Source organism: Rhinoderma darwinii, chromosome 1 (genome assembly GCF_050947455.1).
Source record: "Rhinoderma darwinii isolate aRhiDar2 chromosome 1, aRhiDar2.hap1, whole genome shotgun sequence".
Classification (NCBI taxonomy): domain Eukaryota; kingdom Metazoa; phylum Chordata; class Amphibia; order Anura; family Rhinodermatidae; genus Rhinoderma; species Rhinoderma darwinii.
The window spans coordinates 456,281,807-456,297,688 of NC_134687.1; the positions used below are offsets into that span (position 1 = coordinate 456,281,807).

The 15,882-nt window shown below is 41.7% G+C and overlaps 1 protein-coding gene across 1 annotated transcript in view; it reads right to left on the reverse strand.

The window, feature by feature from the left end:
- The window catches only part of TXNRD2 (thioredoxin reductase 2), a 136,465-nt gene that overhangs the window by 106,280 nt on the left and 14,303 nt on the right, over window positions 1–15,882 (reverse strand). The window contains exons 6-7 of the mRNA XM_075832459.1: window positions 1,491–1,569; window positions 507–569 (exon numbers count right to left, since the gene is read on the reverse strand). Of these exons, the coding sequence (XP_075688574.1) occupies window positions 507–569; window positions 1,491–1,569 (142 nt within the window). The remainder of the gene's footprint in view (window positions 1–506; window positions 570–1,490; window positions 1,570–15,882) is intronic.

The following is a 15,882-nucleotide window of genomic DNA, read 5'->3' on the forward strand; positions in this document are numbered from 1 at the left end:
CTGTCTCAGACTTGCACATGGAGCCTAGTCTGATTGTCTGAGACACGCCTCCTCCTTCACTGCCCTCTGAAGTGTCAGTAGCGATGGACCAGCGATCGTACACTAGGTAAGTTAAAAATCATTCTACTATCGCTAGTTTATTTTTTTGTGGGGACTGGAGGATCGCTTTAGTTTCAGCCGAGTTTATCGTTTTAGATTTTCTGCACAATATCTATTATGTATTTAATACAATTTTTCATTTTAACAAATGGTGTTTCTCTTTAATTGCGAACATTTTTGTAGCTGTGTATTGTGTGTGTTTTCAACAAGACATCCATATGGAGATAGGATACTGATATATTGATGACTACACTTAACAATTGGTATAGATTCCCCACCTCTCTGCTAGCTTGGTTTTCAAAAAAGGTTATTATATACTGACAAAATGGGGTCATTTAACCTAAACATAAATGCTGCAATAGGAGCACAGAAAATCTTTGTAACCCTGCATGTGCAAGCTTTCTTACATGAGTAGGATATCTTGGTCTTCCTCCTGTTGCTAGGACTATGTTGTTTGCAGTCACTATTGTCTGTCAGATAAAAAAAAAAGACCGTCAGTCTACAGTACTCTAAATTGCTCAGTGATGAAATTTTCATCTAACGTTCAAAGATAAACTTAAAGGGGTATTCCCATAAACAACAGTTATCACCTATCCACATACTAAACACTACTGCATCCGATAGGATACATACTCAGCTCTGCTACAAATGACATTCAATTCTGCTGAAACCGATAGGTCGTGTGAACCCAGCCTATTTTCAGGCATAAACGAGGCGTAAACGAGGCGTATTATGCCTCGTTTTACGTCTGAAAATAGGGCTACAATACGTCGGCAAACATCTGCCCATTCATTTGTCTGTGCAGACAACCTGTCATTTACGCGTCGTCGTTTGACAGCTGTCAAACGACGACGCGTAAAAATACAGCCTCGTCAAAAGAAGTGCAGGACACTTCTTTCAGACGTAATTTGAGCCGTTCTTCATTGAACTCAATGAAGAGCAGCTCAAAATTTACGGCTGTCAGAGAAGCCTCGCAAAATGCGAGGAGGAGCATTTACGTCTGAAACGAGGCAGCTGTTTTCTCCTGAAAACAGTCTGTCTTTTCAGACGTAAAAGCAAGCTAGCGTGTGCACATACCCATAAACTCGATACTACTACAATTTACATATTAAACTCCACTGCATGTGATAGACTCAGCACTACTACATCTTGCATATTTGGGATAAGCAATCTCCACCATTTGAGTGCGGTCCGCCTTTTTTGACCCCACCTGATGTGTCAATCATTCTCTTATGAGGGAAACGAAAGTTATTTAACTATTTGTTGGTAACGCTCCTTGTGTGATATTGAGCACCTCTGATGGAAGAACAGGTAAAAAATTGTCATGTCCATACAGATATTTATGCTGAACTATATTTTGAGCTGAATAAGATGCATTGTTTGAAACAAACCTCCTTTCCAGTGTTTTCTACTGCTCGCACAGTGTGTTCATCTACAAGACTGGCCTTGAAGTTAAAATATTTCACCTTCCTGTTAAAAAAGCAAATTGAAAATGATTAAGTACTATTTAGAAGGGACTAAAAAGTATTACTACCGCCCACTAAGGGCAGAAAACCATTCAAGTTTTCATTCATTTTCAGGGTATGAATTACAGAGAACATAACAGTGATAAAGCAATAACATAAGATGTCAACTACAGACAATAGGGGGACTAAAACTAGCAACAAGAAAAAAAGAATATGTAACATGAGAGGACATATCAAAATAAAAGCAAATAGTATGGGCTCCGATACAGGGAAATCACACAGCTTTCAGCCACCTAAAGGGTTTTTCTGACGATAAATATTGATGGCATATCACTATGTTATGTCATCGAGGTCTGACTAGTAGAGATCCAATAAGAAGTAATAAGCACAGTTCTAACACACCAGATCCATTGCTTCTGCACCACCCCACTGTTCTCTGGTTGATTGAGAAACACCTTTTTGGTTCTGACCGGATACTACTGTAGTCACTCCAAGGATGCCTCAACTTGTTTCCTAATAACTAGTTGAATACTTTTTAAATACCTTTTTAATCTTCTTAGGCTTCTGTAGGACTCCTGATATATCTATGGCATCCAATGCCACTATGACTCATGATCCTATCATACTGAAGAATAGAATGATCCTATTAAACCAATACATTCTCCTCTTGACTACTGTAACTCATTACTAATCGGTCTTCCCCTCTCTAAACTTTCCCCTCTTCAATATATCCTGAATAGAGCAGCCAGGCTCATCTTTCTGACCAACCACTACACCAACGCCTCTACCCTGTGCCAGTCACTGCACTGGTTGCTCATTCCCATCAGAATAAAATGTAACCTTATTACTCTCACCCACAAAGCTCTCCACAGTGCTGCACCCCTTACATCTCCTCCCTCATCTTGGTCTACCACCCTATCCTCTACGCTCTGCCAACGACCGTAGATGAACGTCCTCTATAACGCGAACTAGGGCTGGGCGATTAATCAAATTTATTCTATTAATTCGCCCTCAAGGCCTCTGACGATTCTGTTTAACAGAATCATTGAATCGATTTACTAGTGGTGCCGTCACGCCGTTCTGCAGCATTAAGTTCCGGCCCGCCACCTGCTTGGTCCGCCTTATCTGAGAAGCTGCACCCCGTTCTGTCACCACCTGCTCCCTGTTCTGTCTCTGCTTCCCCACAGAACTGCTGTTCTATACTGAACTAAATTATACAGTACTGAACTAAATTATACAGTACGGAACAGTAGTTCTGTAGGGAAGAAAGGACTCCTAGTAGGGCGCCACACCGCCCTGTAGATACCACCCCCCCCCCTTGTAGATAGCACCACTACCCCTCTCTACATAGCACCACCACCCCCCACCGTGGCTCCGGCCGAGGATTCCGCTACAAGAGGGAGTCCCTGATGTCTCTGTCCATGTATGGACAGTAACGTCAGGGGCTCCCTCCAAGAGCAGAATCCCCTGCCAGAGCGTCGGAAACGCGTGTACGTCGGGAAAGCTCCAAATGTACACGCTAAACATGTCCAAAAGGCTACAGTAGGCAGCTAGAGACCAAAAGTGCATCATTTTGGCAATTGTCGGGCTGGTATACATCAGTAAACCTTTTTTTTTTTTTTTTCTAGCGATGTAATAGCATAGTAGACTAAGCAATTCCATCCCGCTGGATTCCGCAAAAAAATATGTACTGCGTGGTATACATTATTTTCTTCTTTAACATAGGAGCCTATGGGTAACGTATGCCACTGTATGGCATACTTCACAGGTATACGTTACAGGCTTTTCAATAGCCCTTTATGACGTATACGTTAGAACACCCCCATTGTAGTTTATGGTTGATGCATACGTTAAACGGATACCGAATTGTGTATGACGCATCCGTTTAACTGATACCATTAAAGTCTATGGTGACAGATTCCATCTGTCACAGCCTAAGTTTAATGTACACGTCAGGAGGTTTTTCCCGACGTATACATCAAACATAGGCAAAAAACTTGATGTGAACATAGCCTAACATCTCCCTTCTTCACAATACTATTTAACCCTCAGATTCCAACTACAGGGTGGGCCATTTATATGGATACACCTAAATAAAATGGGAATGGTTGGTGATATTAACTTCCTGTTTGTCGCACATTAGTATATGGGAGGGGGGAAACTTTTCAAGCTGGGTGTTGACCATGGCGGCCATTTTGAAGTCGGCCATTTTGTATCCAACTTTAGTTTTTTCAATGGGAAGAGGGTCATGTGACATCAAACTTATCGAGAATTTCACAAGAAAAACAATGGTGTGCTTGGTTTTAACGTTACTTTATTCTTTCATGAGTTATTTACAAGTTATGGGTGACATTATGGGTGTCAGGTCCGAGCATTCCTAGATGAACAGTTTCCTGGAAAGTGTATTGGTCGTCGTGGGCCAGTTGAATGGCCCCCTAGGTCTCCCGATCTGACCCCCTTAGACTTTTATCTTTGGGGTCATCTGAAGGCAATTGTCTATGCTGTGAAGATACGAGATGTGCAGCAACTGAAACTACGGATACTGGAAGCCTGTGCTAGCATTTCTTCTGCGGTGTTGCTATCAGTGTGTGAAGAGTGGGAGAAGAGGGTTGCATTGACAATCCAACACAATGGCCAGCACTTTGAACACATTTTATAAGTGGTCAGAAACTTGTAAATAACTCATGAAAGAATAAAGTAACGTTAAAACCAAGCACACCATTGTTTTTCTTGTGAAATTCTCGATAAGTTTGATGTGTCACATGACCCTCTTCCCATTGAAAAAACTAAAGTTGGATATAAAATGGCCGACTTCAAAATGGCCGCCATGGTCAACACCCAGCTTGAAAAGTTTCCCCCCTCCCATATACTAATGTGCCACAAACAGGAAGTTAATATCACCAACCATTCCCATTTTATTTAGGTGTATCCATATAAATGGCCCACCCCTGTATATGCCTGTTCCTGCCCCCACATTTTTGCTGGACTAGGTCTACCTGTCACCATGATACTGGACTCTACGCTGGCAAACTGAATATTGTACTCTGGGGAGGGTGGAAGAGAACACCACACTAGTCTACTGTTATTCCTTTGTTCTGGACATCAGTGAGGTTAGAGTAGTCGGTCTATGCCATCAACGTTCGTTATTAGAGTACCCTTTTAAGTATTCTAGTTTACAGGGAAAAACCTGTTCCTGCATGAGATGTATAAAGAGTAAAAGCCGGAGCTATTTTTAAATACTGCAAGAATGAATGATGGAAGGCTACTAATAAACTTGGTGTCAAAATAATATTTGTTTTCAGGAGAGGCTGAAGGACTAAAAGAAATGGGATTCGCAGAAAAAAAGAATGTTTTTTTGACAAACAGAATTTAGAATAAGGGGTGTGGCTTGGCCAGACATGTGAGTGGCAGCAGGGTGAAGGGAGCGCCCTCCGACATTGCTTATTTTCCTTGCTCCCCGAGCAAACATTGTGCCTGCAGAAAGGCAAGGAAGTTCTACTATAGACGCCTCTGAGTACTAATGCTGACCCTAGTTCTATTTCTGCACTGACCCAGGGGAAGTCAAGGGAGACAGACTATGTACAGATGCCTGATAAACCCACTCTTAAAGATGTCTTACATGCTGTAACACAATGTGGTGCATCCTTGGATTTACAGATAGAATCTCTTAGACAAGAACGGTCTTTTATGCGGCATTACTTACAGAAAGTCAATGAGAAAATGGTGGAGGGTCGTGTGAGTGAGGTGGAAGATAAACTCCCTTCTCTAACTGCTGATTCCCATAGACATGGTTTACAGATTACTGCTTTATTAGCCAAAATGGAGGATATGGAAAACCACCTGCAGCGCAACAATGTTACAGTTTGGGTATACCAGAAGGACCTAATCCAACCAACCATTTTGAAGAGTGGCTTAGCAATCTGTTCGGCACAGACGTCTGGTCTCCGCTGGATGTTTGGAGAAGGCGCAGAGTTCCTACCCGTCTGCTGCCACAGAGTGCCCGAGGAGCACATGATCTCTTCCTTGTTTTTGAGCAGACTTGGATACATAGATTTTGCGATGGTTGTATCGGGTTGTTTTTTCTGGAGTTCTGGGGTTGATATGTGAACTAAGTCTAGCATGGGGTCATTTGTACTGTAGCTTTTGCTCTATTGTCATTTTATGGTGCAATATGGGAGTGTTACAATGATTCATCATGCTGTATGGTGTGACGAGCTCTACTTTTGATAATAGTTGAGAAAATTAATATTGTGAGCTGGAATGTGCATGGTTTTGGTGATCCGACTAAACGCTTAGTAAACGAGTATCTTAAATAGGTCGTGGATGAGTCATATGTTCCACTCTGCGTTCTCTAGCTATGCTCGTGAGGTCATTTTTTTTGTACATAAATTTGTACCATTTGATTGTCTTGCATCCTAGCTGGATCAGGAGGGCAGATGTGTCAGTAAGATTTTTACTTCAGAATATCGGTTGATCTCCTTGTATGTATCTCCTCTGTATAGTCATGTGGTTCTTAGGGAAATAATGTCATGGGTAATTCTATGCCAGTGGTCCCTATTATAATGGTGGGGGACTTTAACAATGTCATTCACCCATATTGAGATAGACTTTGTACGGGGCACTTCTTGGCACAGGATTTCTTAACTAACTTTGGGGAATTGTTACGGGAGCTGTTGCTCACTGGTTATGGTGGGCTCGCCATCCATGGCATCGACAGTTTTGTTGCCATTCTAGGTGACATGACACAAATGCGCATATTGACCTTGCTGTGAGTACAGATCGTATTCTTCATCAGTTGGCTTCTATTGAATACTTACCTAGAGTTCTTTCTGATCACTCGGCCTTATTGCTACAGCTACGTCCATAAGTGGTACCGACACCCTCACAGCACTTGTGGTCCTTTAATGCATTCTGGCTCCAGGTCATGGAGCTTCCCAGAAAAGAATCCTCCCTTGGGGAATATTTTAGACATAACGAGGGTACAATATCTTTTGGTGTATTGTGGGACGCTATGAAAGAATGCCTGTGGGGAACGCTTATACAGGAGGTTAGCAGAGTTAAACTTTAAACTCGTCAGTTTGGTGAATTCTCGCAATCACAGGTGCATCAACTAGAAAGATTGGTTGTGGACAAAGGGGACCGTACGCACTTTGAGAATTGAGGGAGGCACAGGATGCATATACTGCACATAAGATTGAATTGACAAAAACGAAACAGGCTTTTCAGCAGCAGAAATACTGTGATGAAGGGGAAAAACTGGGCACGTCTTTGGTAGCTAGGGCACAGTCAGGCTCTTTGTATGTGTCAACCCTAAAGACTGGGGATTGCACACTGGTTCATGATACTTCTCAGATTTCACCTTTGTTCCACTCCTTTTATATGAATTTTTACTGTTCCAAATTAACATATAAGGGACCAACTAGGTTGCTTCATATTTGGATGGTATCGCTCTCCCTAGGTTATCTGATGCAGAGAAAGAACTTATAAATGGTCCGTTGACACTTGAGAAACTGGCGAAGGCGGTCTATGGCTAACATTAAGTCTCCGGGGGCCGTTGGTATTCCAATAGAGATCTACAAAAAGATGGTGGTATTTTATTTCCCAAATTATTATAAGTATTATAGGAGGCCTCAAATTCTGGACTATTACCGGGGTCAACACAGGAAGCCATTATTGTGGTTTCGCCCAAGCCTGGTAAGGATCCCCATATTCCTGATTCATACAGACCCATATCTTTGTCCCCTACAGATGTTAAGATTTTAGCCCTTAGGCTAAGGTTTTGGCCCTTAGGTTATCCATTGTTATTTCTTCCATTACTCACTCGAACCAATCTGGCTTTACGCCGGCTCGGTCTACAGCTGCTAAAATTCGTAGGCTATCTTAACATGCAACTTCCAGTTGATCATGCCGGAGATAGGGTTATTTGTTCTTTGGCCACTGCCAAGGCATTCGATAGTGTAGGGTGGGTAGAACTTTGGGGAGGTGTTAGCATGATTTGGGTTGGGGGGTCATTTCATTTTCTGGGTAAAACTGCTGTATGATAGTCTTACCACCAGAGTCAGAGTTTTACACGCCGAAATACGCATTAAAAAACAATTGATTAACCCCTTAACGCTCAGTGACGTACTATTCCGTCATGGAAACCGCCCTGTTCGCGCTCCATGACGGAATAGTACGTCACGGGAGTAACGGCCATTTCGGCCGTCCTCCCGACACATACAGGAGCTGTGACAGCTGCTGTCTCGTACAGCAGCTGTCACATCTCCTACAGCGGGGACCGATCGCTGTGTCCCCGCTGATTAACCCCTGAAAAGCCGTGTTCAATAGCGATCACGGCTTTTTAGGGGTTAAGCTGCAATCGCCAGCCTGCTATACGATAGCGGCCGGCGATTGTAACTATGGCAACCGGACACCAAACAATGGCGTCTGGCTCTGCCATCGACGGAAGCCTAGTGGGTCCTGACGAAGTCAGGACCCACTATGCTTGCTGTCAGTGAGTAGCTGACAGCTCTAATACACTGCACTACGCATGTAGTGCAGTGTATTAGAATAGCGATCAGGGCCTCCTGCCCTCAAGTCCCCTAATGGGACAAAGTAATAAAGTAAAAAAAAATGTTAAAAAAAGATGTGTAAAAATAAGAAAATAAAAGATTTAAAAGTAATAAAAGTAAAAATCCCCCTTTTTACCTTATCAGTCCTTTATTATTAATAAAAATATATAAACAAACAAATAAACTATACATAATTGGTATCGCCACGTCCGTAACGGCCTGAACTACAAAATGATTTCGTTATTTATCCCGCGCGGTGAACGCCGTAAAAGAAAATAATAATAAACCGTACCACAATCACAATTGTTTGGTCACTTCACCTCCCAAAAAATGGAATAAAAAGAGATCAAAAAGTCGCATGTACCTAAAAATGGTACTGATCGAAACTACAGTTGGTTACGCAAAAAATAAGTCCTCGCACGGCTTTATTGATGTAAAAATAAAAAAGTTCTGGCTCTTAGAAAAAAGTGAATGATTTTTTACAAAATTTATTTTATTGTGCAAACGCCATAAGACATAAAAAAAAACTATAAACATATGGTATCGCCGTAATCGTATCGCCCCGCAGAATAAAGTGAATATATCATTTATAGCGCACGGTGAACGCTGTAAAAAAAAAAATCGAATAAAAAAACAATAGTAGAATTGCTGTTTTTTAGTCCCCACGCCACTTAAAAATAGAATAAAAACTGATCAAAAAGTTGCATTCGCCCCATGAAAAGTACAATGAATTCCTCAAGGGGTCTAGTTTCCAAAATGGGGTTACTGTTGGGGGTTTTCCACTGTTTTGGCACCACAAGACCTCTTCAAACCGGACATGGTGCCTAATAAAAAGGAGGTCTCATAATCCTCTAGGTGCTCTTTTGCTTCTGAGGCCGGTGCTTCAGTCCATTACCGCACTAGGGCCACATGTGGGATATTTCTCAAAACTGCAGAATCTGGGCAATAAATATTGAGTTGCGTTTCTCTGGTAAAACCTTTTGTGTTATAGAAAAAATGGTATAAAAAGGATTTTCTGACAAAAATAAAATTTTCAATTTCACCTCTACATTGCTCTAAATTCCTGTGAAACACCTAAAGGGTTCATAAACTTTCTAAATGCTGTTGTAAATACTTTGAGGGGTCTAGTTTCTAAAATGGGGTGTTTGATAGGGGTTTCTAATATATAGGCCTCTCAAAGCAACTTCAGAACTGAACTGGAAACTAAAAATAAATAAATGAGGCAATACTTCGCTTCTCACATTATACTGATAATGAGCCGTGCCCACCCCGAGATGACCCCAGTTTTGACCGTTTGTATAAACGGAGACCCCTATTAGACCGTTTCAGTGCCCGGTTTTCCCAAGCATACACCCCAAGAAGTGTATTTCTATTGATGAGTCCTTGGTAGATTTTAAAGGGGGAGGCTTCAATTCCGCCAGTACCTGCCGAGTAAGAGGGCAAGGTATGGCGTGAAGTTGTATAAGCTGTGCAAGAGTGCATCAGGGTATGCCTACAAATTTAGGATATATGAAGGGAAGGACACCAGTATTCAGCCCCCAGAATGCCCCCCCCCCCTTACTGGGAGTTAATGCAAAAATTGTGTGGGATTTCGTGCACCCACTGCTGGACCAGGGTTACCAACTCTACCTGGATAATTTTTATACCAACGTCCCACTCTTAAACTGCCTCGCTCGCAGAAGTCCTGCGGCATGCGGCACTGCTAGAAGAAATCTGAGAGGCCTCCCTAAGACTCTGCTTGGGAAAACAAGAAGGGGTGAGAGCAGGGCACAATCTAGCAGCAACATATTGTGTGTCAAGTACAAGGACAAGAGAGATGTTCTTGTATTGACAACAATACATGGCCACACCAGTACCCATGTACCTGTAAGAGGTACCAGTACAGAGACCCCCAAACCAGACTGCATCCTGGACTACAATAGGTACATGGGAGGGGTGGACTTGTCAGATCAAGGCCTGAAGCCCTACAGCGCCATGCAGTGTGGTATAAGAAGCTGGCCGTGCACATCATTATCAAGAACCTAATCTTTAGGGACCAAGAAGGGGGCACCCAGTACTTCTGGAAGCGAGGCCACAGGCATCGTACCAGGACAACACTTTCCAGAAGAAGTTCCCCAAACTGGCAAGAAGGGAAAAAGTCAAAAGAGGTGCAAAGTCTGCTATAAGAGGGGGATAAGGGAGGACACAATATACCAATGTGACACGTGTCCCGAAAAACCAGGGCTCTGTATGAAAGTGTTTTAAAATTTATCATAGATCCCTTAGATTTTTCATCTACCCTGATGCACTCCGGACAGCTTATCCCCCTCATCTTTCCCTTCTGAGCCCTGCTGTGTGCCCAGGCAGCTGATAACAGCCACATGTAGGGTATTGCCGTACCTGGGAGAACCCACATTACAGTTTATGGGGTGTATATCTCCGGTGGCACATGCTGGGCCCACTATATCGGACACTGAAATGGCATATATATATAGAAAATTGCAAATCTCACACTGCACCATCTGCTGCGCATTATCTTTTACACAGTACCTGTGGGGTCAAAATGCTCACTACACCTCTAGATGAATGTCTTAAGGGGTGTAGTTTTTAAAATGGGGTCACTTCTCGGGGGTTTCAACTGTACTGGTACCTCAGGGGCTTCTGCATACATGACATAGCACCAGAAAAGCTCCAGTAGGCCAAATGGTGGTGTTTTCCTTCTGAGCCCTCCCATGGGCCCAAACTGCAGTTTATCACCACAAATGGGGCAATAAAATGGGGTATTTGGGCAATAAAATGGGGTATTTTGTTCCCTGTGAAAATAAGACATTTTTATCAAAAATGATATCTTATTGGAAAAAATTTCATTGTTTTAATTTCATAGCCCAATTCAAATACGTGCTGTGAAAAAACTGTGCGGTCAAAATGGTCACAGCAACCATAAATCAATTCCTTGAGGGGAGTAGTTTCCAAAATGGGGTCACTTCTGGTGGGTTTCCATTGCTTTGCTACCTCTGGGGCTCTGCAAATGCGACATGACACCTGAAAACCAATCCAGCAAAATCTGGACTCCAACAAACACATAGCGCTACTTTCCTTTCTGAGCCCTCCCATGGGCCCAAACGGCAGTTTATCACCATAAATAGGGTATTGCCGCACTCAGGACAAATTGGGGAACAAAATGGGGTATTTTATTTCTTGTGAAAATAAGAAATTTTATCAAAAATGACATCTTATTGGAAAACATTTCATTTTTTAAATTTCACAGCCCAATTCAAATACGTGCTGTGAAAAAACTGTGTGGTCAAAATGGTAACAACAACCATAAATGAATTCCTTGAGGGGTGTAGTTTCCAAAATGGGGTCACTTTTGGGGGATTCCTACTGTTTTGGCACCACAACACCTCTTCAAACCTGGCATGCTGCCTAAAATATATTCTAATAAAAAAGAGGCCTCAAAATGCACTAGGTGCTTCTTTGGCTTGTGTTTTAGTCCATGAGCGCACTAGAGGCACATGTGGGACATTTCTAAAAATTTCAGAATCTGGACAATACATATTTAGTAGTGTTTCTCTGGTAAAACCTTCTGTGTTACAGAAAAAAAATGGAATACAATTGAAATTCAGCAAGAAAAATGAAATTTTCAAATTTCACCTCCACTTTGCTTTAATTCCTGTGAAATTCCTAAAGGGTTAAAAAACTTTCTAAATGCTGTTTTTAATACTTTGAGGGGCCTAGTTTTAAAAATGGGGTGTTTTAAGGGGATTTCTAATACATAGGCCCCTCAAAACCACTTCGGAACTGAACAGGTACCTTAAAAAAAAGGCTTTTGAAATTTTCTTAAAAATTTGAGAAATTGCTGTTTATGTTCTAAGCCTTGTAACGTCCAAGAAAAATAAAAAAAATGTTCAAAAAAACGATGCCAATCTAAAGTAGACATATGGGAAATGTGAACTAGTAACTATTTTGGGGGGTATAACCGTCTGTTTTACAAGCAGATGCATTTAAATTCAGAAAAATGCAATTTTTTCAAAATTTTCTCTAAATTTTGCAATTTTTCACAAATATACACTGAATATATCGACCAAATTTTACCACTAACATGAAGCCCAATGTCTCACGAGAAAACAATCTCAGAATCGCTTGGATAGGTTTAAGCATTCCGACGTTATTACCACATAAAGTGAAATATGTCAGATTTGAAAAATGGGCTCTGAGCCTTAAGGCCAAAACAAGGCTGCGTCCTTAAGGGGTTAAGCTTTGCATTCAAATCAAATGGGAAAGCACGCAGTTAGTAAATACGCCTTTTTTAACGCAAAATGCGCCATGTAAAAAAAAAAGCATCAGGTCAATTCTTTGACACGAAAAATGTGCCAAAATTGCACCAAATGTTCCCTTAGTCAATGGGAGTCCTAATTGCGCCGCCAAAAAAACTTGCAAAAAGCGCACACACAACGCATAAAAAAACTGCGGAAAACGCGTCAAAGACACCTGTATTTAAAAAAAATCACAAGAAACGCTAGAGTATTTGACACGTTTACACTTTTTTTTGAGCGCCGTGTGAATATGCCTTTGATGGCTGTTTGTCGGAACCTTTCGAGTTAAGTAGGGGCCCATGACAGGGTTGCCCCATCTCCACTGCTTTTCGCAATGGCAATCGAACCCTTAGCAATTGCCCTTCGTACGCATCCTGGCGTTACTGAGTTTTGTAGAGGGACTGAAGAGAATGTGGCGTTATATGCAGACAATGCTCTTTAGCCAATGCCAAGGAGTCTTTAGGTGTCGCTATGGATACTATAGATAGATTTGGTGGTTAGTCTGGTCTGGTTATTAACTGGTCCACGTCCACTTTACTGCCCTTAGACAATATTCACGATGGGGATATATATGCTCGATCAGGACTCCAGGTGGTCTATGAATTGGGTGTGATAGTGTATAGACTCCTCGGACTATGAAAAACATAGTTTATCTTCCTTAATGGGTAGGTTAAAACAGAGAAAGGAGGCTTGGGTGGTGGGCTGTTTGAATCTTATCAAAATGATTTGGATGCCTCAACTGCTTTATCTACTTCATAATGCGCCAGTATGGATTCCACTTAGGTTCTTTCATTCGGTTGATAGCCTTTTCAGGGGGTTGATATGGCGTGAAGGATATGCACGTATAAACCAGAGGGGGGGACTGGCGCTACCCAACTATTGGGTTTATTTCTTAGAGGCGCAGCTTCAACGGATGTGAGAGTACAGGTACAGACGCTCAGAGAGCTTTACTACAGGAGTGCTTTGGGGCTGGCAGTTTATATTAGGCACTGGAGGAGTGCAGATTTAATTTGTCATCACACCTGTTTCCTACCCTACGTCTCTTGCATAAAGTGTGGTGGAATTTGGGGGAGCTGCAGTCTATACAGGGAACCAGCCGGTATACAGCCATATGATGTACTTCTTGACTAATTAATTTGCATATGTAGGAGGGCATGAGTTCTACGCACATCTGCACAGCTACAGGAAACACATGCTCTCTCCTCTTCAGATTTTTATAAATTCTTACAATTGCGCCACACCTCACAGGCAGATTATACTGGGGGTACTGGATGTGTTGTGGCCTCCAACAAAATAGCGCAAGCCATAGAAAATACAAAGGACCTCATCAGGGGTAGTGTCTAGACTATATAGGGCTCTTTTGGACCTAGTCCTCTCTAGGTATCCAGTCAGTAGTAAGGAATGTTGGGAGGCAGAGGTGGGACCAATGGAAGATAATCAGGAAATTTTAAACAGAGCCCCACAACTATCTTTGACTGAGGCTCACAGACTCTCACATTTTTCTCTCTTACACAGAGTTTATAAAACTCCTCGATTTCCTTGCGATATAAGTGTCCGACTGGATGCGTCCTGCCCACGTTGTAAAACGGATTCCGCTGGTATGCTTCATATGCTTTGGTCCTACCCTGAATTGGAAGGTTTTTTTATGCCAAGTGCTGACTTTTCTTGAAGGGGTTTATCAGATTACAATTGAAATGTCACCTCTTGTTTGTGTGCTGTGATATGTGGAGGATCTTGTGGCTAGGGAGCCCGGTAAGCTGGCGGTGGCTAAATTGTTATATATGGCCCGCAAATTGATAGCCCAACATTAGATAGATGAGAACAGCCCTACTAAGCAGGAATTCATTAATAAAGTTAATTGGCTTGTAAACTTAAGAACATAGATTCTTGGCATTTTGGTGTATGAAGGTCGGGGTTTAACATGTGGAGTTCTATATACAACTAATACGGTTACTACGTAATGGTTTGAGATGGAGGAAGCAATGTAGTGGTCTCATTACTTTCAGATTATCCAGAGATTGGTCTTGTGCACTTTGTAATGTTTGTATATATGTGCCTGCGGGTGGGTTTTGGGGGAGGGGAGTTGAGATTTGTACTTATTTGTTTTTGTACTGTTCCGAAAAATTTGTAATAAAAAAAATTACTGAATTTAAAAATAAATCAATCTGAATTTATAATCGGTTAGGAGTCTGGCAGCCCAATAAATGTATTTGACCCCTTAATGACCAGCATATTTTAAACCTTAATGACCAAGGTATTTTATACGTTTTTTCCATTGTCGCATTCCAAGAGCTATAACTTTTTTATTTTTGCGTCGACATAGCTGTATAAGGTCTTGTTTTTTTGCGGGACAAATTGTATGTTTTAATAGCACCATTTTGAGGTACATATTATTTATTGATTAACTTTTATTAACTTTTTTTTGGGTGGGGGAATAGAAAAAAACCTGAAATTTCGCCACGCTTTTCGCGTCCTAAATCTACGCCGTTTACCATGTGGTATAAATAAAACAATAACTTTATTCAGCGGGTTGTTACGATTGCAACGATACCAAATTTGTATAAATTTTGTATGTTTTACTACTTTTACACAGTAAAAACGCTTTTTTTTCAAAATTATATTTGAAGAGCCATAACGTTTTTTATTGTTCCGCCAATGCGGTTGTATGAGGGCTTTTTTTTTTGCGGGACGACTTGTAGTTTTTATTGGTACCATTTTGGAGTAGATGCGACTTTTTATCATGTTTTTTTAAAGTCAGGATTCACAGAAAACAGCAATTGTTCCATAGTTTTTTATTTATTTTTTTACGGCGTTCATCATGCGGGTTAAATAATGTAATAGCTTTATAGTCGGGGTCGTTACGGACACGGCGATAACAAATATGCGTAACTTTTTTACTTTATTTTGGTTTTTTAATAGTAAAGCAGTTTGTAAGGGGAAAAAGTGGGTTTTTCATTTTGTTTTCAGTTTTTTTTTTTTTTAATTAACTTTATTAAACTTTTTTTTTTACTTTTTTACTAGTCCCATTAGGGGACTTTAATATACGATCATCCGATCGCTATTATAATACACTGCAATACTTTTGTATTGCAGTGTATTACTGCCTGTCCGTTTAAAACAGACAGGCATCTGCTAGGACATGCCTCCGGCATGATCTAGCAGCCATTCGCTACAGGCAGACCTGGGGGCCTTTATTAGGCCCCCGGCTGCCATCGGAGACACAGACACTTGGCAATCTTATCGCCGGGTGTCGGTGGGATGAGAGGGAGCTCCCTCCCTCTCTCCAAAACCACTCAGATGCGGCACACGCTATTGAGCGCCGCATCTGAGGGGTTAACCGGGTGAGATCGATACTTATATCGATATCACACGTTCGAGCAGGGATGCCACCAGCCCTCAGCTGCCTCTGGCAACCGAGAGCAGGGAGATTTGACAGCTCCCTGCTCTGTTTATTTATTCTGATGCAGTCCC